Genomic DNA, 24,643 nt, shown 5'->3' with positions numbered 1-24,643 from the left:
GATTGCAATCGACCCAATAGTTAATGCGCCGAAATGTGAATCTGTGATTCCGTGATTCGCATCTCGCTACCACCAAAACAAAATGAACTCCACATTTTAGAGCCGTGGAAAGATTATGAGAATTGGAGGCAGATGGTGTTGACATGTTGCTGATTCTTTGATATACGCCTTAAAGTTAAGGACTGAAAGTGTAGATAGCAGCTTTATAGCTTTGTGCGAAACACACACAAAAAGGAATAAAACACCTCAGTGTAGAGATGTAAATGACGTAGCCAGATCATGTATATGTGATGAACTGAAATTTAGGTTGTTTGTAAGGCTGATTTTACCTGCCACAGAAGGCTACCAGTGACAGATACCCACAGTTAACCCAGGATAATTGAAATCTTTGGAAAGGTGTAATGCGCTATAAAATTATATTAGTTTTCTTTTAGCAACAAGGCTTGAGTGACTTATTCATCACTTTGTCAAGATTACTTTATTCAGACACGCTATAGAGTAGTTTTACATCTACAATCATTTGTGACCATTTATTTTTCAGTTGCTTTTCATGTCAGTTTTATTCGTTAATTTACAATTCATGAAAGTTTTGTGTGTATTAGATCTTTATAAGTTCGTTTTTTTTTTATTTGTGAACCTGAATAAGAATCTATAAAATGATCAAACATCTTAGTTAACCACTTATGAAAAGATTTCTAAACTCAATAAAATAATCTGGATCCCAATAGCTATCTTATATACACTACAACGTATTTCCAGCCTCTATGCTTCATGTTTAAAGCGTTATAATGTTACCATCAATCCCATCACTCGTTGGTAAGAGAGTAGTATAAGAGTTGGTTGTGGGTGGAGACGGCTAGCTGCTTTCCCTCTAGTTTTACACTGCTAAATTATAGACGTGTCAGAGATAGCTCTAATGCAGCTTTGCGCGAAAATTTAAAAACAAACACGCAAATCATAGTGTATAAAACTTTAGGATTTTTTTAAGTTTTAAAATTAGAAATTAAATTTCTAAAAAGTGGCACAAGTTTAAAACTTTTTTGCTATAGATACTAGTGCTTTTAAGCATTTAAAGTTAGATGAATAATCATGAAACTGACAAATGTAAATTTTAGTATCTGTGATTAATCTAGTCCATCAGAGTTTGAAAAATCCACTACTATCAGCCTTCAACTAGGATTTCACAGAGATAGAAATGAAACGACGTAGAAGATCACATGATGCTTAATCAGAGACAAACCTTGTCCACTCGTATCAATACATGATAAATGTTGTAGATCTGAGACGTTGGCAAGCGCTGTACCGGTAGAAATACCATGGAACTATTGAATGTCTTCATTACTGGTCTTGTGACTACCATGCTTTTAAGCCCAATCATGAGGCCACTAATGATAAAAAATAACAGCCTACAAAAAATCAAATTTTAATTTTTTATTTTTGACTTACTTTTTGTTTCAAATAAAACGTTTCTTTATTTGGTATTTAGGTGTCTTCTATGGTTATGTTGTATTTGTTTGATTTGCAGTGTTCAAAACGTGTGAAGGTGACTTTTTGTGTTCTTTGAATCTGGTTTCCATTTTTCTACTTGTTTCTCCAATATAGAAGTCGTAGTAGTTATCATATTGTATTTTATAAATAATGTTAGTGTGGTGTTTGTAAGTGTAGTTTTTACATAGTATAAACCTTAGTTTTGTGCCTGGTTTTTAGATAAATTTGGTATTAACTGGAATGACATATTTTGTTACTAGTTTTTGCCAGATGTTGGTTATTTTTCTGCTGATGTCGGGAATATATGGCATGCAGCAGTATGTGGTTTCGTGATTTTTTTTAATTCGTATATTCACTTTTATTAGTTGATTTTTGCTTTTTGTCTAGATGTGTGCGTATCATGTTTTCTGTGCTTTGTGGAGGAAACTTTATGCTGATGAAGTATTGTTTTATTTTATCTAATTCGTCGTTAATTTTATCTGGTGAGCGTAGTTTTATGGCTGTTTATTTGATTTCTTAGTATATTGAGTTTTTTTTGTTTTATGTGCTGAGTCCCAAGGAACGTATAGTCCAATATGGGTGATTTTTCGGTGGATTCCTGTTTTAAATTGTTTATCAGTTCTTGTAATTTTGAGGTTAAGAAATGATATTTGATTGCGTTCTTCCTGTTAACGTGTGAAGTTGATGTTGGGATGTATAGCGTTAATGTGACTGAAAAAATTAAGTGTGTGTTCTGTAGATCTGAATCCTGCAATCGTTTCGTCTACATATCTGTACCAATATAGTGGTGGATGTAATGCTGTGTTAATTGCTTGTATTTCAACTTGTATCATAAAAATATTGGCTAGAACTGGTGATACTGGATTGCCCATGCTTAAGCCATTTGTTTGTATAAAGTTGTGGTTGTTGAGCGTGAAGTTTGTCTTCATCGAGGTGAATTCTATGAGGGTTGCTAATTAGTTGCTGGGAATGTCTATTGATGGGCTAGGATCTCGGATATAGAGTTCTAAGGCTATCTTGCAGGTTGGGATTTTTGTAAAGAGGGACATGACATCGAAACTGACCATTAAGGCTTTATGATTAAGTTGATTAAGATTAGATTTGAAATTAAAAGAGTATTTGATGAATGAGCTGGCTGATGTTACATATTTGGAGAATGCCCATGCTATGTATTTACCAAGATTGCAATTAAACGATTCATATGTGGACATTATTGGTCGTAATGGACAATCTGGTTTATGAGGTTTGGGGATGCCGTATATTTGTGGTGTGCGTGAGTCGGTCTTGCGTAGGTAGGAATAAAGTGTTTGTGAAGTTGTGTTGGCATTTTTCATTTTGAGTAGTATTTTGTTTAGTTGCATTTCGTGTGTCTTTGTTGGATTTGTGTGTATTGGTTTAAATTTGTTTGTTTCTGATAGAATATTTTTCATTTTTTGGATTATTCATTTGTGTTTATTATGACTATAGCGTTTCCTTTATCTGATTTTATAATTTTATGTCCACCGGTAGTGCAGCGGTATGTCTTCGGATTTACAACGCTAAAATCAGGGGTTCTATTCCCCTCGGTGGGCTCAGCAGATAGCCCCATGTGGCTTTGCTATAAGAAAACACAACACTTTATAATTTTAATGTTTTTGTCTTGTTTTAGGTTTTTAATGGAATTAATGTCTCTTTGTTAAGGTTGTTTTTTAGTTTTCTGTTTTGTGAAATTATATTGATGGTTTTGTGAGAAAATTCTTTGAAAAAATCGTTTAAAATGTTGTTTTGAGGTGTTTCTGGAAAATATAAATTTTTAATTTTTCCTGGAACGTTTGGCTGTTGGATGTCAATAGAATTGTCGAAGATGTTCCCTTTCTGTTGGTTGTTTTTTTTTTTTTGTTCTTGTTTTCTATGGAAAGTATCACAAGTCTCCTGGCTAGGTCTTCTAAACATATTTTAATTTCTAAGGTTGGGATGTACCTAGGTGCTATTGCGAAGTTAAGTCCTTTGTTAAGTAGATGTATCTTGTCTGTGTTTAATTGTCGGTCGGATCTGTTCATTATTAGGTTAGTCAACGGTTTGTCCTGTTGGTGTCTGTTCTGTTGTTTGAATTTTAGTTTCTCTAGTTTTTTGTTGTGACAGATCTTTTTGTCTCTGTCATTCTTAGTGTTGATTTGATTTATGTTTCGTTGTATGAGTCCATAAATCTCTGGTTTAATACAGCATGACAGTTGATGGTCTAGGTTCATTTTTTGTTTTTGTAAGTCATGTAGTTCTTTGTATTTCGTGTTCAACATGGCTTTAAGTAGTTTTCTCTGTAAATTTTGGATAATGTTTGTTCATTGATTAAAACTTTTTGATAGTTTTACCTTTACTTCTTTGTGAACCTGACGATGACCAAGTAGTTCGAAACCTTATTCTAGTGCTTTCTCTACCCATTCCAGCCGTTTTAAATACAGAATTTTCTCTACAAGTGGGTTTTCTCGTCATCACGGAGTGCAGTATAAAGGTTGTCCCATGTAAAACAAGTACATACACCGTATTTGTGTTTGACATCTATTGTACTAAAGACTGTTCATTTTGTGTTTCATCCATTTTCATGAGTTAGTTATTCAGGTATTTAGCATTATTTCGTAAGCAGTATTTTGACCAAATCTCCTGTTGTTGAGTAGATACTCCATTACTTTGAAGTTACTTTACTTTTTGTAGATCATATTACAGGGTTGATAAGAAAGAGAACATTTTGGTGACATGGTCACAGAATGTTTTATTGTGGAGATTTTTCTGTTGATGTATGCATTTCTATTCACTTGAAAGTTTGTTTCATTAAGTTTAAAAAGGCTTCGTTTTTGAAAAAATGACATTTTCAACTACTTAAAGAGCTTACATCAAAGACGAGGAGCTAGTCACTGAAATGATACAGTTGCAAAATCTTTCTCCTAACTACTGTAGACTCGGGAAAGAGAATTATCAGAATCTGATACAACCAGAATGAGTTTTTAAATTTTCCCTAAGATAATTGATTTCAATCTGAGGGAAGCATGGAGCCAACCAGAGTAACCGAACTTCAACTCTTGTCGAAGCTACATGATACTAGGCAAGAGAGACTGAAGGTGTTATTGGTGATTAATGTCTCCAAAAGGTGAGTAATGTACATTGAATTGTGATGTGAGAGAATCGTCAGAAAGAAGCGAGATTCAGTGAGCCAGATGGTATATTGTCTAAACAAGCATGAATCCTAATGAAGTCTAACACAACTCACTGTATTATTGTTCTAAAGCAGGCGTCTACTACTGTCCGTGTTAACATTCTTGAGTTTTCATTATACTGCACATTTGAGCTTAGTGGTAGCCAAGAGTACATGAGATAAAGGTTTATAACACCTTCATATGTCCCTGAGACAAACACGAAGTATATTTCTGTTTCAGTGTTCAAGATTACAATAGAAAGACCATGGCCACTTTTTTAATCATTTCAGACAAGGGGGAAAATGTGAAAGACATTTTGCGAGACTCGCTGCTTTTAGTTATATGAGTAGCGAGAGTTCACATAGTCCTCACTAGATGCTTTACACAACACTTAAAATACTTCTTCATTAGGCAATGTAGGAGTTGTATTTGAGTAGTGTATTGATTTATACTGCAGTAATTACATAAATATTAATTCTGACTTAGGATAATTTTAGCTAAAAAGTCAGCTGTTGATTTTTCAGACTATGCGACCTATATTCATTGTGGTGAGTCATTTTTGTTAGACTCGACCAACCATCTGGAACCCAGATAACATATTAGCATATTCAACCAACAAGTCATTGAGTTGGGTCTAGGTTGTTTGCGTAATCTTCAACCAGTGATATAAAATGTACTGGTACCATGTACTTGCTTTTTATTTAGTAGGATGCTAAAAACAAAATCATAGCATTACTGCTAGCACCAGTTACTTTCTTATCACTCACCATACATCTGACCATTTCAGCATAAAGTAAGATTAGCAGTTATCTATACGTACAAAATAACATCTCTCCTTGGACAGGTAACTACTTTACTAATGCTTTCTGTTTTCTGGACATCTGTGGCTTCTATAAGTATATTAAGCTACAATCAATATTCTATATATCATCTATAGTAAACGATAGAACACCATTTATCTATAAAAAGGCACTCCACATATACTTGTGCAGTCCTCCATTCATGGGCTCTATTTGACCTACATAGGATATTTCTATGAAATCGTATTAATTCACGAGTTACTAATTATAATTTCCACAGTACTTCTGTCACAAGGATGCTAATGCCAGATCAGAAGTTAGAGTTGGTCAACTTCATTCTATGAGTGTCATTTTCCAGACACACATGATGATCAACCCATCTACTTACTTTTAAGTTATAACTATTTGGTACATTAATCTCACTTGAAAGGCTTGATATAAATTATATATATATATACACAAATATATCAACTGTCTGGTTTCTCCTGATACTGACCTCTGTTTTATATATCTTTACAGGTACAAAACTAGGTTCCACTTAACCATGACAGAAATGAGCTGATGAAACCTTTTGTTGTAAGCCGTCTAATGTGTTCCAACAGTCAATGACTTGGCTCAACTTGGACTTCTTTTAGTTTTCTGACGATTCAATTGCGACATTTATTGTTTGTTGTTGGTTCTACTACACCTGTTTAATCATAAGTCATAACTGATAGCTTTAACTATTTTGTTACTTAGCAAACTTCCAGCTTATTCTCTGGCACCTGCTGAGTTGAAATTAACAGTCTTGCTAACTTTGCTGCTTGGCAAAATATAAATAGTTAATTTGCTACTGACCAGATGTACCAGAATTGAACTAGATGCTTTGCTTCTCCAATCTCAGATTACTTACAGACATAAACATCGTCAGCATTGGCTGTAGCATGTAAACCATGGGAAGACCAGGATAGCCCTGCACGTTTAATGGAAACAAGTATGTTTCAATTTAAAAGCCTGAATTTGTGTGTGTGTCTGTTTAACCATTGATATCTCTCTAACTTCATATTGTAAAGGTACCTGAGCAATACAGTCTGTCTAAGGTATAACTGTTTACCAGTGTTGCACCTGTTGCTGTAGGCTTCTTCTTCTCTTTCAACTGGTTCAATGTTATACTTCATACCTGCTCACAATGGAAACTGCCTCACTTTGGATGAAGATATCCATTAAACATAGGTCTGGAAATTGTTCAATTAAGTTATCTATCTATCTATCGATTTGCTTCATCCATGTTTCAAGGTTAATGCTCGCATTTTTTGGTAAACCTCTTGCATAAAAACAAGCAATATTTCATAATCACAGCCACGCATACACCATATCTTCTTCAAAATGTTAGTTGTGTTTTTCTAGTGTAATGTACAATAATCCTATTGGTTGTGAATCCTCGTTTCAAGTACATTTGTTATGTACACTGTTTTGTAAAGCTCATCCTAAAATATTTAAATGAGGGTTTTCCATGGGTATGGCAAGACTACTTGGAAATCTTTAGTAATTCTATCATTATATTAAAAAAAAAACTCCATTTAGTGGGGTATTCAAACAATAAACGATAAAACATCAAGTTACCTTATACAGTTCATTATGTTACATCGAATAGTTGCATGATATTCAATATTTGTTTATATTCTGTGATACTGGATCAGTAAACAAACTCCAAACCTTTACTTTATGTCATGTACATTTTGCTGTAGACAAAATACAACATTTTACAATCTCATACCTATTTTATTTCTGACATCCATCCCTCCCATAAAAACCTATAGTAGTCAGTGATTTGATTTGCTAAATGATGTTTATGTACCGCCTTTCCTCATGTACGTTTTTGGAACACCTATCTTACTAGTGAAAATATATAGTAAATAGAGATCTTAGTTGATATGCACTGTTTATGCGCAATTTTTCCAAATACAGAGTAGTTTAACACACTTCTTACAAGTATAAACAATTAGCAAACAGTAATCTGACCTGCTAGATAGTATTTGTGTACTATTTCTTTTCATTAAAAATAGTTCATACGCTATTTTCCCGTTCTTAACTTACAGTACTTATTTGTTAGGTCATTTGCGATATAAAATATCTTGTGCCGTTTTCTTTCACAAAATTATTTTAAACCTCCATATTCCCAGTAAAAAGATATAGAAAAAAAGATAACTGAGTTCATAAATAGTGTTTGTGTGCATTTTTCCCTCAAGACAATTTTCTTAACACTCATTAAAATTATATGGGAAATTTGTTTTGAATTTCGCGCAAAGCTACTCTTGGGCTATCTGCACAATATATATGTGAAATCGAGATCTTTGTTGTACTCGCAATTCTGCAACATGGAAGAAAATTTTAAAGCCAAACTATGACGTCAGTGCAGTCTACTAGCTCCCTCACTCTTTATATATGTGTATGTTTTATCATTATTCTCATAGGAAAGTTTATTCAGAAGGAGAACTGGTGTTGGTCGTAAAGGTTATTTAGCATTTATCAGTATTATAGATTGTTCCTCTCGCTGTCTTTAAGTTTAGTTTTAAATAATGACTCTGTCAGAAACAGAATCTTCAGCGTCCCAGTCTTTAGGTTTAGGTTCAAATCTGAAGTGTATTGCAGTAAATGACCAAATTCGGGAGCTCCAAACAGTTATTCGAGACAAGTACTAGTATTACTATAAATTTTGGTGTAGAGTGTAGTATAATAAATATAAAGTATAAACTGTAGAATGACAAAATGTTTAAAAATAATTCGAAATACAACATAACGTTAAGAAGTGAAATAACTCCCAGTTATAATGTTAAAAGAAATATTAATATTACTAACTAAAACCAGATTGATCTTTATTTTGTATATATTCTATTAGTATTTGTATTTGCATAAAATTCAGTTTATTTTATGTTTCTAAACTCTTAAATGATAGGATGGTTTGTAAGGTCGTTTGTTTTAGAATAAACCTTAGGACAGGTGCTGTGTCCATTGCAGGGAGTTCAACCCCAGTTTTTTTTTTTTTGTTGTTGTATGTATACTTGAATCCTAATGCTGCTCTGTCAAGGGATAATTAATAAGAATTTAAATTTGAAATTAGTTATGTGTAACTAAAAATGTGGCTTGAATTTGTTTACAATTCACAATTAATAGTATCAATATTAGTTAATATGGTATTAATATTAATGTGTAAACTATGAAATAGATCAGTTTTATTAAATTATTGGGTGTTTACTTTGAAAATAGAACATGACTAATAAAATAACATTCTAATTAGTTATAGCTTTGGGATGAATTGGATGCTATAGCTGCCACTGTTGGTTTATATTTAAAAATTGTTGTCTTAATTGTGGCTTCCAGGAGGCCCATGGAGATGAGTACTTTTTATTTGTATAACTTACTGATTACTTGATAGCAAGTTAGAAATAGGAGAGGAAGTTAAAAAGTAGATTTAGAACAGAAATTAAGGAAAAAGTGCAGGAAATTGATAGTTAGGTTAAAGGTTGCTCAAAAGTAACATTGAGGAGCTAGCATTACAAAATTGTGTGTATATAAATTGAAATCCTACCAGAGGCTTCTCCAGTTACTGGCATACATGGCCTGTGTCTGGATTTAATTGTAACTGTACTCTAAATTCCCAATTGATGTCTTAAAAAATCAGAATGGGAAAACCATGATAGATATTGAACTGAAACTTCCCACATCTATAGGCCCAAGCTCCAGATGTTTTAATTACCTATTGACACCTCTGAATCCTATCATAAGCACATGAAAAGAACTTTGTATGGGACTTTAAAGTGAATAATTACACCTTTTGGGAAAGTGAGAATCAACAGATTTAAGGCTATATTGGTTAATATAGCTTTTAACTATAAATCTCTAACAGTAAATAACAAGGTTGTTGAAAAGTTTACTTCTAGGGATAGTCTCGAAGTATTCTGATAAATTTGTTTGTGCTTTTGTAATTGGAATAATAAAAACACATGTTGAGAAATTTTGTAAAATATTTAATTACAGAACATAATAACGTGCTTACAATGTAGTTGCTAGTACTAAGAAAAAGTCATCTATTTTGTAATGCATGTAGAAGTGAGTAATGCTTTAAATTGTAAATAAGACTTCTTTAAAATGGTGTGAAAACTCCTTCAGAGATTTAGGGATAGAAATACATTTATTTTTTTTTTTCAGGATTGTCAGATGTGGAAATAAGTTACTTGATAGGATCCAAATTTTCAGTGAAAGATTTTCAAGGTCACTTAGAGCATCAGGCAGACTAGTTGGGGTTTGTGTGATAGCTATTAGTGTGTGGTTAAAGTGTGCTAGAGATGGGTTCCATTAATGCAAGTTATATAGTAGGATGTTTGTGGAGCCTCTAAAAATATTTAAGCATGATTTGCATTGTAGTAAAAGAGTATGGAAAATAAACATATTGATAGGATAACTATAGACAACAAGGAATTTGGAAATAGGAAATTTAGATCATAACAGATTAAATAATAGGTTAAAAGATAAGTCTGTCAGATTTGAAGATAAACATAATAGATTCAAGAATAAGCTTGGCTGTAAATCAAAAGTTTCCAAGTATTAGGAATAAAAATGGAGGAGTTCATGGTTTTAGATTGAAATTGAAGGCTATGATATAATGGGAAATACTTAAACTTGAATAGAATTTAATACCATATGCTTTAGGAATTATTTTGGCATTCCAGATTATGTATATCTAAGTTATTTAAAAATAGACATAAAAAGAGGTTAGGGATGAACTGCAGCCTCTTGGAGTTGAAGATATTAAAATAGTAGTGAAGAAGTTGAATCAGTGTGGGTTACAATTGAGGGTTTAAAATGGTAGAAATATTTTAATTAGCTTTTAGTGTGGGCCACTTGATCAGGAAAATTATGTCAGTTGGAAATTTTATAATGTGATCAGAGTTGTTACTAACAGTATTAATGATTTCAGTAATTAAGAGAAAAGTAAAGTTAGATGCATTGATTATATTTTTATGGAGTCAAATGTTGAGGAAAAAGATTTCTTGAAGTGTTTACTTGAGGATAATTTTCTGTAGCAAATAATTAGTGAATTGACTGAACCTTTGGTGGGGGATGAAATTTTATATTTATTGTTAATCACACATCAGGATATAATTGTGAAAGTAGAAATGGGGAAGTACCTGGTAAAGTGATCATTGCATAATTACATTTGTTTTGTTACATCTTTATACAGAAAGAAAAGAAATTTTAATTCCAAAGTTCAAAGTCATAAGTCAGTACGTACCATTAAAATATCAGGATAATGAGAAATAAGTAATGTAGGACAGTACATAAGTTTTAAAAGTTGAATACTTCTCTAAGGATTCTGATTATCAACCAAAGTGTGTAATTTTTAAACTTTAAGAAAAACAATAGATTAATGTTACTGATGCTATGATAATAAAAGCTTAATTTGTACAAGAGATGACCCATGATGTGTAAGCAGTAAGTTTATTTATGGACCTTTAATACCATAATCCATGGTGTAATTCTCTGTGGATGAGCACTAATAACCTATTTGTGTGGGTTTGCACTAAAAATAATAATTGAACTGTAAATATGCTTCTTGTCTATTGACTTGCTAAAAATTAGAGAGAAGCTGTGTTATTCAGTCTTTTAAACTTTAAGGAAAACATCATCTAGCCCTGGTGCTTATGACCATAAGATAATCTCCGTATGATTTTAAATAAATTTCAGTGTCCAATATAGAATGTTCATGCAGGCTCAGAATTGTTGCTAACAAACTTCCTGACTTGTAAAACTAAAGGGAAAAAAAAAGCTTTTAAAAGCTTGGGCATATACATAAGATTTCACTCTTGAATAAAACCTTTTCCATTAGTATAAATCCTAGCTTTAAAGGTCCAATCCTCATTTTAATATTTTGTTAACCTTTATCATTCTTCAAACAGTTCTAACAGGTATTAGTTTTCACATTATCAGTTTTCTTTTTTCTTAAGTTCTTAATTTTGTTATTGTTAGGCCAACTCCTTAGCTTTCCTTTAATTCCTGTAAACCTGTCACCTTAAACTCTTTAAACTTAAGGTACTTATCCCTGATTTTGTCCTTTGAATTAGCTTGTTCTTCCCTGTTGTCCTTTTCATCTTTTAGGAAAGTCAGTGTTTTGAATAAAAGGCATTTAAAAAAACATAAAACAAAAAAAAAACAGATTTGTCCAACACCATCTTTTATCTTATGCAGTTTCACTAATGATGAAACTTGTCTCATGGCTTCAGAATCACCTATAATGAATTAATGTTGACATTTTTTTTAAGATATCATATTTTACTGCATAAATATAAAAAAAATATTAATCAAACTGTTATTTCTATTTTAAATGTTGTTTAGCTATAGTTTTGCTAGTACATGGGTTGTTTTTTAAACTTCATAGTAAAAGCATTATATCTTGAATATTAACAATTTCTTTATCTTGTATTTTATTTAGTGCAGTATATTTATACTGACACTTTATGGTATGTGCATTTCTTACAAAAATCAGTGATATTGTATTTAACATATCTAAATATTATAGCATTTTTAATATTACAGTCTTGGTACCTATTTATTTTAGGAATACGTCAAGGAGTGACTTTGTATTTTATGCAGAGCGATTGGTGAGCTGAAATACTTTATAGATACTTATGTTGGTGAATTTTCAATTTAATGTTTTGTATGTTGTGTACTTTTTTAATGTAGTTAACACTTTTTTAAAGTTTGTTCAATATATTTTATCAGGTCATTATCCATCTGTAACTACTGTACTTGAAGATTTAAATATATTTTTAAAGACTAGGTTTTATTTCATTGGTTATATATTGCTACAAAATTGAAGTATTTGTGAGATTGTTTAAGGGTAAAGATGGTTATTTGATCCTTTTTAGGTCGTACATTTTAACATTTAATGTTTTGCACAACATTAATTTTGATTTTGTGTATAATTTTAATACTATTTAATTTGTTATATTTAAGCATTTATTATATTCATTTTAAAATTGGTTTCTTATCCTAAATACATGAGCTATCCTTGGTGTCATAAATATCAATTTACCACTTGTATTTAAATAACTAGAAAAACTGATATAGTGTGTATATATTTGTTAAGGAATCAGTGTTTCTGCTAAAGCTTTCAAGTGTATGTAAAAAAAAATATCAAAAAATATATATTAAATCTTAAATGTGAAAATTTAACTCTTCACATTTTCAATGAAGTAATGTCTGTCTGAGAAAGCTACAGCTACCAGGTTAGTCCTTCATGAGATTAATCCCCTCCCCTTTTTTTGAAAGATATATGCGTATGTGTGTGTGTGTGTGTCTAATATAAGTAAATGTAGTAAATTTTTATGAGCTTAATAGGTGTGGCTGGATTTATTCCAATAAATGTCCAGGAAAGAATTTTATACTGTACATGCACACAAGGTCACCTTGTATTACAATATAACTGCAGAATAAGTAAATTTTCTGTTAGAAAGCATAATTCAAATAGCCTTAAAAAGTAATATGAAATAGTTGAAGAACAAAAAGCAGAATTTTTTTGTTAAATATGTCTAGTGAGAGAATTAACTTTAGCATATGCGTGTGTGTGTGTGTGTGTGTGTGTGTGTGTGTGTGTGTGTGTGTGTGTGTGTATGTATGTGTATATATATCATCTGATTTTTGTAGACTAAAAAAATAAATCGGTATCATTATAGTCACTTTAGCCATGGTTTCATCTAGAGTTGAGTGATTAACTTGATTAATTAATATAATATTTGAACTTTAATTACTTGAATTAGTGTTATAAAAATCATTTGTTAAGTAAAGTGGGTAATGTCATGAAAATAATGTTATATATTCAGTTATTATTAAATCAATTACTGCTATGAAAATAACTAATCAAAATTCATTTTCATTTATTACTGTTTCTGATTATTCCAGATATTTGGAAATCGAGATGTTAACATTAATTTTTCATTAGTACTTTTGATAAATTTATTTGTTCAAATTAATCAATTAATATCAAAACTTAAAAATAATCAACTACTTAAGATTAGGGTTTCTGATTACTTAGTTTTGATAATTTCCAACTATTCATGTAATTTAAATAATGCTGTTATATTTCTGTTATCAAGCATAGAGTTACACAATGGGCTGCTATCTGTGCTCTGACTACCATGGGTATTATAATTATTATATTATAATACCATTTATAGTTTAAAAGGTTGTGTTTGTGTTATTAAGGTAATAATTAGTTAGCAAGCTCCACTACTTGCTTAACTCTAGTTTCAGTAAAGTATATATATATATTCAGTGATGTTGGAATGGTAGTGTTTTATATTTCATCTTTATAATATAATTAAGTAAAAATGACATTCAGATTCACCAGAGTTGCCATGGGGATTATTTTTATAAGTTTATTGTTTCTCAGTTGTCTTGAATTTCTATTGATAAATGTTTCATTATAATTATCTTGTTTTGTAGCTTAGATGATTTTAAGAAAAGAAAAATATGGTATTTCTCTTAATTGTTAACTTTAATGTACAGTTCAGTAAAGTACAGTTATATATACACTATAAATCTATCTAATTTGTGCAAATCAGAAAAGCATTTAGTTTTGTTAATATAAAAAATTTTGACTTTCTTGTATTGTATAGTTATTAAAAAATATATCCATTGGTATTGTTAGGAATTTGCTATAGATATTGGTCACTATTATGAAATATTTATTACTAGCATTAATGATCCGAATCGGATGCTTATTACAGGTACTATATACCATTCGTTCATGAAATAAATTGGTGGTTTATTACTTGTTGGGAAATAAGTTGATGAATAAACAATACAGGCATAATTCTTTTTAGTTTTGATGTTATTGTTTGTTTTATATTGATACATGAGGTTTTGATTTGTTATGTTATTTCATAGGAAGATTTTGTGAAGTGTATTTCATTATGTAGCAAAGGTACATTTTATATATTGCTAATAGTTTGAAGTTTTCTGAGTTTTTAAAATAAAGTTTTTTCCCATGTATTTAAAAATTTTGTTTTTGTTGTTTTGGCATTTATTTTGTCATTGAGATCCGTTTGGTTGTGGAAGAGGGTCTGAACCAACTGTCCTTTACTTCAAATACTATAACAACACCTACTGGTGAGTTTCTCTTATTATTCAACAGAAAATCTGTTGGCATATACATTGCTTTAATTGGTTGTTTTGGAATTGAAGTAAAACAAAACAATTGTACATTTCACAAATACATCATTTATTACAACTATGGTTTCACCAGTAAAGACATCATCAGGTACAGACTGAAATGTTTTGTAGTTGAGTTTGATGTATATATGTTTTAAAAAAAGAATTGGAAGTAGTCTTGACATTCATCTAGAGATAAGTGGGGAGAAGCTTAAGTTGGTGTAGTTGTTTAAGAATTTTTTTGGATTTGTTTTAGACATCTGCTCATTTATAAAATTTTCAGATCATTTTATTGTTTACTTTTTTCACAGATATGTAAAATTTTACAACTTTTTTTGATCAAATTGTTGTTTAGTTTCAGTAAAATGGGATGCAAAAGTTGAATCCATTTTCCTTAATTTTCAGCTCCTAGAATGTTCTTTTAGTTCTTGTTTCTATTGGACATTCTGTTTGACTTGTGTAAACACTATTGCAGCCCTGACATTATTTGGTAAACACTGCTGTTGCTGTGCTTTTTTATCCTGTCTTTTCTACATAACATATTTCTAAGGTTTTTTTATTTAACAGTATAAGGCCAGTCCAGAGATTTTTGTTTATTGTATTATATCTTTTGAGACAGTTTTACACTGCAGCTCATCTTAAATCATTTGTTTTTGTTGTCATTTGGTATATTGATTTTAAGCTTATAGCTTTTAATTTTAAAAATAAGCCCAGCATGGCCAAGTGGTTAGAATTCTTGACTCCCAATCTGAAGGTCATGAGTTTGAATCACTATCACACCAAACTTGCCTGCCATTTCAGCCATGGGAGCATTGTGATTGCTACTTTCACTATTCATTTGTAAAAAAATATCCCAAGAGTTTGTAGTGGGTTGTGATGACTAGCTGCCATCCCTATACTCTTTCACTGCTAAGTTAGGGACAGCTAGCATAAAATTCAAAATGGACCAAACCAATTTTTTAAACAACAGCACATTAGCCCTTTCTCAATGAGTCAGGGTTCAAAGGCATGTCATCATGTTTCCCGACTTGCATTCAGAATTTTATTGAGTACTATTTCACGAGTTTGTCAAGTTTGGAATTAAATCATATGTTATAATTCGAAATTTAGTATTATATATGAATTAATTGTTTTAATTTAAAAGTAAATATAAAAGAACAAATTTAAATATAGATGAGTTGTGTTATTTTGAATGCAGCACTGTTTAAAATTAGATGTTTGTGATCTTTAAAATGCTAAATCTGTAGTTTTGTACAAATTAAGAACTCAATTTACTTATTATCAAGCTTGGATATAAAATTAGAACTTTTATATCTTTTTATTTTGCTGAGATATGACTTGTGTACTGAATCATGCATGGTGGACCATGTTTAACTTTTTCCATTTTTTTAAACTGTCCCTTAAATACACTTATTTCAATATATGACATTTGAATAATCAATCAACAGCTTAGAATGTTCCAAGAGTGGTTTTCTCCATCTTTTAATCTTTGAAAAGGCTACAACATGTTCTTGATCCAAGATTTCAATGAGGTGAGTGTTGTTTTAAGCCTGCTTGAAGTTTCAAATTTTTCAAAGTCTAAATAAATCTTAGTTACTAAGTTTTTAATGAATTATAGTGAAATTTTGTAGTATCAGTGTAGTTATTTTTGATGTTTTGGTTATTCATGTATTGTAAAATTTGTAACAAATTGCAATATTTTATTAATAATGCTGATATACTGATAGGAAAATTAATAGTTAATTGATTTAATAAAGCAATTTTAGAAAATAATTTTCTTTAATAAATACAAAGAAAGTAAAATTGGAGAAAATTTACTAATTATTTTTAGTTAAAGATAAGGTCATTTAAGAACATGGCTCTAATTTATGCAGATGCACACCTTGAGCTGTGCATAAAAGCATGATAGTTACAGTAAACTATCACTTTACTGATGTCTTGTGAATTAGTGCATCTACCATATTGGGGCAGTAATGCTAATTTCAAGAGGTTTTGTCTTGACTTCTCCCAAATGATACTACCTTCCTTTCCTTATTTTTTGTCTTTTTTATGTTTATCTTTGTCTTATTCTCATTTTAACTTGGGAGAGCAGTCACCTTCCCACAACTGTCTGCAGGCAGTGAAGGGTGATATAGATGTGGGGCATTGTGGGCTTGAGCACCCACATCTCACTCTCCTAATTTCTAATCTTCTTATGTGAGACCAGCAAACTGAAGGTTCAGACTGATAGACAGTGTATCCCCACTATAATGTAGGTCCTACTTCAGTTACCTCCAAAACCTAGGATACATTTTATAATCCCACATTGCAGCTTGTACCCTAGGATCTTTTTTAAAAATATGCAGTGTATTTTCTTTAATTGTAATGTGTGTTGTTTATGGCTTAAAAATTTGTAGTTATAATATAATTAATCAGAGGTGGAGATTTGCTGTTTTTAACAGTCCTTCCTTGTAGCAACAAGAGATAATTGTTTGTTTTATTTCTTGATTTATTGTTCTATATTTTGTGTGTGTATGCAAAAAAATATACATATGTGCATATGTTGTGAGACTTGAACTACTTAGATTAAACATTTGTATTTTCCATGTTATAATGTGTCATTCTAGCACAAAAAACTTATTTATATTTATTTTCTAATTTGTTTTGATGGATACAAGGTTGTTTAAGTGAAGGACCCCATATAGCTAGAGTATAGAAAATAACATAAAATATGAAGTTTTGATGGAACAAATGTTGAAATGTATTTAGTAGGTTCTAGGGTTTTTATAAATATTTGAGATTTTTGGAACAAAAACAGTTTTTTTTTTTTTTTTATCATAATATGATATTGCTTTGCACTCAGATTAGTATTGAAAAAGGACTCCATTTTAACAAACAAATCTTTTGTAAAATATTTCATTAAATATTTTTTGTACACAATATGCTTGTAATCTTTACTAAAAGTCTACCAGATTTGTGACATATGCTATATCAAAAGTTATAGTGCAGATACTCTGTGTGTAAATGTGCAAATAAACTCGTGTATATTATACCAAGCCAGTTGTAAAGGGTTAATTAACTTTGTTGTATAATAATTAACTGCAATTTGTTTTATAGCTTTTAAATTCTGTTTCATGGTCTTCAGATGCCAAGTGTACAGTAGTAAATCTGTGTAACAAACTATGAAGCATAAGAAGTTTGAGATACTAGATGTTTTGAAGAAGCATGTATGTTGTGTCACTGTAAGTTGATTTTCTGAAGATTTGGAGAAATGTGTGTCATTGATGTGAATATTTAAGTCCAAAAATTTATTTCTATGTTCCCCAAATTCTATAGTAAATTAATAAATTTTTTATTGTGAATTTAGAAAAATTACAAAGTTGTTAAGTTGACATTTGGATCTTGTTCAGAGACAAATAACATTTTCAGTATGTCTGTACCAAAATAATTAAAGACATTTTAAATATAAAAACTGCTACAAAACATTTCAGTCTGAATCTGATGACGCCTTTACTGGCAATAAATACAAAGGTTTAAATGATATATTTGTGAAATATACAATTGTATTTTTTCATCAATTCTCTAATTACAAAGTTTCAACAAGTACTAAGAGTTTCAAGTATCAATTAATTCTATGTTCTGTAATCTTTCAATTGTGGTTAACATTATGTTACTTTTTGTAGATAACTGTACTTGACATCATGTGATGCAAGAATTTTGCATGCAACATTTTGAATGGCCAGCTGCAGAAATTTGTATCTTTGCACATTGGGTGGCAGGCAGATTTACAAAAATTTCTAACAAAAGGGTGAATCAGTGGCAACAATGAATGAGAAGACTAAATAATTACTAAGTGCTCTGAGCAGCTGAAGAGGCCCGTGATTGAAGGGGTTTTTTTCTATTAGAAATTGTAAATTTTGTCAGTTTTAAGTATTGTACTTATTTTTTTAAAAAAATTTCAATTTAGGTTATTCAAAAACATATTGCTTAGTAACTTAAAATTATAGTAGCAAGGCACTTCTCAGTCAGGCACTCTTGATGCATATACACTGAATAGTAACTAAGTGTAGTACACACACACACACACACACACACACACACACACACACACACACACACACACACACACCATGCACTGTGGATGATTTCAGAAAAAAAGATACAGGTGCAGTGGCATTAGTGTTTGAGTAGAAAGACTTTTTAACAATAGTAGTAGTATATGGTTTGGCAGTACATGTATTTTTGGTTTGTATAAATATCATAATTAACATGTTTTTATGGGTAGCTAAAGATGTCCGAAAGTATTCGTGCTTAGAATCTATAATACACTAGTGCTGTCTTTACTTTACAAGTAAATTTCGTTTGAAGTTTATCATCTAATTTGGTAATTTAGAATTCCTGTATATTCATATCATATTTTCTGAAGAAAAAAAGAAATGCTTAAAAGTAACTGATTTATTTTATTTAATTCCATTATGTAGTTTTGGTCATTCTTTATTGGTAGAAAATATATACATATTTCCATTATAATTAGCTTTGTTTTATAATTCTACATTTAGTGTTTGATGTTTTATCAAGGATTAATTGTATGAGCAATATAATGTTAAATATTAACTCTTATAATGTGAACAGGTTTCTTTTTACCTGAAAGCACCATTTATGTGATTTTCACTCCACAGGAGAAAAGTATGAAGGCTTACAGTATGTTAAGGGAAACTGTGGAGTCAGCATTGTTCGGAGTGGTTAGTTTATTTTCTGATGAACTTAAAACTTTATAGTTAATGAAAACCCACAGTAAATTTAACAAATAGAATTATCTGCTATGTACAATATTGTAATCATTTATTACTAATTGTAACTATTTGTTTTCTTACTGTAAAGTTCAGTTCACCAATTAAAATTACAAATAATAATTGAGCATAAAGTGATTGATTTACTCTAAGTTTATTATTTTCTTCCATATTAAACTGAAGTGGATAAAACTATTGGTCATCAATTTTGTGCAGTCTTTCTTTGTTTAAAAAAAAAATTGCCATCAAGTTTTCTCATCTGTTTTCACAGGAGAGGCTATGGAACAAGGCCTCAGAGATTGCTGTCGATCAATACGCATTGGAAAAATTTTAATCCAAAGTGATGAGGACACTCATGAAGCTCAGGTGGTCTATGCCAAGTTTCCAGAAGATATTGCTGAACGTAGAGTTCTGCTTATGTATCCTATAATGAGTAAGCAATGACATTTTTATAATCTGATTATTCAAAAGTTGAAATTCATCTATTGGAAAATTAAGAAATAGCGACCAGTAAAAGGACTGAATTAAGGCTGTTGTTTTTGTTGAAGTCATCTTTGAAGATCCCCTTACAGTAAAAATTCAATAAAAACATTTTGCATTTAAATACGTAGTACAGATTTAATAAGCACTTAGCACATTTTCAGAAATACTATTTGGCAATGGTCCATTGATTGAGTCTTAAACTTATAAAATGTGTATATTTCTATAACAATAAAAATATACATTTACTGTGTGAGTGTAACTGAAACATATTTCATTTGCTAAAATTAGACATTATACTTTGAAATTTCAAAATTTATTTGAAGAGGCTTTTTCTATTATGGTTATTTAACAGGAATGTATAAGGCAAAGTATTGGGGGTAATATTTGGTAATTTTAATAGACAAACTTACAGAAATTAGTTGTTTAGTTCTTCATGACCAAGAATTTTAAATGTTCCTATTTTCTTTTATAAATTTAAAACTGAAAATACTGAATTACATAAAAGTTAGTATAAACTTTTTAAATATCTGGTTGGGAAAATCTTATAACTTGGTGCTTAATTTTTTGGCTGAAACAGCCATCTTCATGCTATGAGTAATGTTATAATTGACAAAAATAAACTTAGTAACCAGTAGCTTCATTTCTCAAAATGATGACATTGTTACCTTTGCTATGTTAACCATCTGTGTTTTTATTCCAGTCCATTTTGTCTTTAATAATTATAGTTTGCTTTCAGTAACTAACATGGTATTGTATTTGTAAGTATGCTTAAAATTGAGTATATGAAATAAATTTTTAAAAAACTTAAGTCTCTGTTCAAAGAAGGATTATATTACTATGTGTACTAACCCTATGTCTTGTTATAGAAGAATATTCTTGTGCTTTATTGGACATAACAGAAAAAAAAAACATTACTAAGAGTGAAAAGAGCATTATCAAGAACTGTAAAAAAAAGTGTATACTTACATATATAATTTTGCATTAAGGTTATTTATTGTAACCATGTACAGGCTTACCACTTTATAAAATGTAACTAATTTTGTGCACAAAACTATTGCAGTCTACACTACAGAGCAATAAAGGACCTCTCTCTTTCTAATATTACTAACTTCAGGCCTTTATATCTTTTTAAAGCTGAGAACTAATAAGTGTAGTCAAGATTATCATAGGGGGTACTTTGTGAACATGAGTTCAGTCAATAAATTTGCAGTGAAAAAAAAAAAAAAGGCATAGCCAAATATGTCAACTAATCAAATTAATTGAAATTTAATTAGGAGAAACAGATATAAATTTAGCAGCCAAATGAAAATGAAAACGAAAACAAAAAGAAATATAAATGTTTGATTTTTTTTTGAGAAACTAGATTAGCATTATATAAAGCTTGAAATATGTTTTTACATATATTTTTAAGTTAAAGTTTTGAAGTAGAACTATAAATACATTTTTTAAAGTGCTTTATGAGTGGCATGAGTTAGGTAGAAAGACATGACTTTATCGGAGATGAGAATAATTTCATTTACAGTTATAGATATTGCATTTTTCAAGGTGTGTTAAATCTGTCTTGCATCTAATTTTTAAAAATAAAATGAAAATTGTGTAAAATTTTGTTAAATTAGTGCATGCATTCCACTCTTAGTATCATGAAGTATTACAACTCCTGAGAATTTGTAAGGAATTCTTGGGTCACTTTGAAACCAGAAAAAAAAGTTTCATCAAAGTTGTTTTAAAACAATCTTACTAATATAAATCTTTTTATATACGTTATGAAACTAATTTTTAATTGAAAATCCAATTCAGTTTTTTTTATTTATAACATTATATTTATTGGTTGTATTTTTTTGTTTCTTAATCAGGTACTGGAAACACAGTTATCAGAGCAGTGAAAATTTTAAAAGAACATAATGTTTTAGAAAATAACATATTTCTACTGAATTTGTTTTGTACTCCATATGGTAAGTTCTGTAATGGAAAATTTGATTTAATTAATTTATGATCAAAAATAATTTTGCTAACAATAGTAAGTTTTCAATAGTTGATTTGAAGAATCTTAAAATTAAAATTATGCAGTAGTATTATGTTTTATAAAGTGTAGTGAAACAGTTTCTTTTGTGAAATTTAAACTGCTAAAACAAGAGCCACTTGCTTGATATCAACAAATAAAACAAATTTTGTTACTGTGTTGATCTACATTTATTTTGGATCATTTTTTGTTTTTGTATAGTGCCTTTCTATGGTTAATAATCTTTTGAATTACTTTTAGAGATGGAAAAACTAGCTTATATAATTATTTAATGATCTTTTCGTCATTTAATATTTAGCTGCCATCTCACTGATGAAAACTTTTCCAGCCTTGACTATTCTTACATCAGAAGTTCACCCAAGTGCTCCCAATCATTTTGGACAAAAATATTTTGGAACAGATTAAAGGGTACCCTTAGAGAGGTTAGAAGTTCTAGAATTAATAGACTAAACAAAAGAAACAGTATACAAAACACAAAAAAGCATTATTTATATCCCAGGCAGTTTTTTTTTTTCATAATTGTGACTTGTGATTTTTAATCAGTAACCAGAATTTGTTTTGAAGTATAGTATAGTTTTCCTGCATTGCTATTCTATCAATGAGTTAGTTTCAGTTAATCCAGAAAATTCCTAAATGTTAAATTTAAGTCTGTCAAATAAAAGATGAATTGGTACCTATGTTAAAAATGGTACCATAAATAATTACATCACTTATACTTTTGATTAGTCTTTAAAAAAGCCATTGTTGTTAGTAAATTTTTTATTTTAAAGTAGTGCTTGAGTAGCAATGGATTTAGTTGTTTTGAGTAATCAGGTTCATGAAATATTAAGCACCATGAGAGAAGTTAGCTTGAAACTAAACATTTTCTTACAATATTTTCATTCCTATAACTTAGTTATTAGGTATATTTAAAAATGTTTTTGTGTATTTTTTGTCATTTTAACACTTGTTGGTTCTCTTTGAAGAAGCAGATGTACGTTCCTTATATAATATGATTATTATCTAAATTTTCCTTCTCATTTATTCATTCTGAGTAGATCAATAAAATTTGTGTAATAATTTTACCTGCATTTTATGTGGTCTTTTCTGTAATAAAATTTTCAAAAATATATTTTACTTTTAGTGTAATATAACTCTTTCTCTAAGCCTATGAGCAGTAAATAGAGCCAGTACAGTTGATAAGAAGTAATTGTGTATATTTTTATATGAAAGGGCTACCCATTAAAATTCTTAGTGTAAGTTGTACATTTGTAATTGTTTGTATATTTGATTGCACCTTTGTTTAATCTAATTTGAATGTATAATTGAATGAAATTAGTGAGTTGATTAATTTGACTATTTTGAAGATACATTTGAAAAATTGGTTAGATCATGTATATAATCTCAGAACTGCAAGCAGCTAAGGACATCAATGCATTTCATCATTTACTTTTGTCAGTTGGTCTTGCTTTTAGGTCTGCATACATACAAAATAGATGTAGACTGTTCTGTTAACTATTGAAAACAAATATTATGATACAAATTTGATGCATTTACTATTTTCACAATAAACTTTTTACAAGTATCCATTCTTACTAGTGAGTATACTGTTGAAGAGAGGTGTGTTAAGTATAGCTGTTCTTAACATTTAAACATTTTTCTTGCAAATTTTAATTCTAGTGCCTTGTGTGTTTCAGTGTATATAGATGCTTTTTTTCTAATATTGCAAATAAAAACAATGTAAATTTATTTTCTGTTTGTGTAATATTTCACTAATATCTATGAAAAGCTCAAATTATCAAGCCCTCAGTAACCACATTAAGAATGCAGTTAGAATTATCTAACTATAGCTAAAATAAAAGAAATTTAGATATTTTGTTCTGGAATTTTCTTTTAGATAAGGAAAATTGTATGACATTAAGCATATTTAATATACACCAAAATTTCAACTACAACTTTAAAAAAAGTAAAGAAACTATAATTTGTTTATCAAGAAATTACATTGAAAGCGTAAACATTGATAGAACATGTTAGAGAGGAAAAAACTCGTTCATTATTACTAGTATGCCTGTATCTGTTTATTATGGCTGATTTTGTTTGGCAAATTTACATTAATCATCCATAATGATATTAATACACCACACACATACATGCACATGCAAACAGACACAGAGATAAGTGATTGAAAATGTTGCATACATGTACATTTAATTGAAATAACTTTTATGAAGGCTTAAAATGTCTTTTTAATATTACTTGTATGTTAGTAAAATATTAATTAGTAATACTCCTTTCGACCATGAATTTAAATGTGTTTCAAATTGAAAGTTTTTTTTGTTTTAGAATATATCTGTCCAAATATGTACATTGTGTGATATAACAAAGTTTTTTTTAATTATTTTTTAACCAAGATTGAGTAGAATTAAATAATTGAAAATAATTCTTAGAGCATATAATTATCAGCTTTTAGTTAGGCATGAAGTATGACATTATTACAAAAGTATTGTCTAAAGTGTGCACCGTGATTCCACAAACATGTTTCATGCTTTCACCTGTGAGTTCAATCATTCTGGTTTATTTGGTTTCAATTCCTTATAACAGCAGGTTCTGCTGACTTCCTTAACTAAAGCCATTATTCTAAAATTACAAGTGGCTATACATGAATTTGTAGTTTCTGATGTGGCTTTTTTAAATCCCTTCACATCTAAGGTTTGTTCAGATTGAAAATACAAATATATTAAATGAAAA

The 24,643-nt window shown here is 29.9% G+C and overlaps 1 protein-coding gene across 1 annotated transcript; it reads left to right on the top strand.

The window, feature by feature from the left end:
- The first annotated feature begins 7,889 nt into the window (after positions 1–7,889).
- Positions 7,890–23,644, top strand: LOC143237631 (uracil phosphoribosyltransferase homolog). Its single transcript, XM_076477097.1, has 7 exons — positions 7,890–8,129; positions 12,051–12,093; positions 14,533–14,602; positions 19,303–19,365; positions 19,685–19,846; positions 21,750–21,848; positions 22,215–23,644. Exons 1-7 carry the CDS (start codon positions 8,014–8,016, stop codon positions 22,319–22,321), a joined length of 660 nt encoding a protein of 219 aa, XP_076333212.1. The 5' UTR covers positions 7,890–8,013; the 3' UTR covers positions 22,322–23,644.
- Positions 23,645–24,643: the final 999 nt, after the last annotated feature.

This window comes from Tachypleus tridentatus, chromosome 13, assembly GCF_004210375.1.
Source record: "Tachypleus tridentatus isolate NWPU-2018 chromosome 13, ASM421037v1, whole genome shotgun sequence".
Classification (NCBI taxonomy): domain Eukaryota; kingdom Metazoa; phylum Arthropoda; class Merostomata; order Xiphosura; family Limulidae; genus Tachypleus; species Tachypleus tridentatus.
Note: the sequence above shows the minus strand (reverse complement) of the source record. Positions and strands in the feature narration are given on the sequence as shown.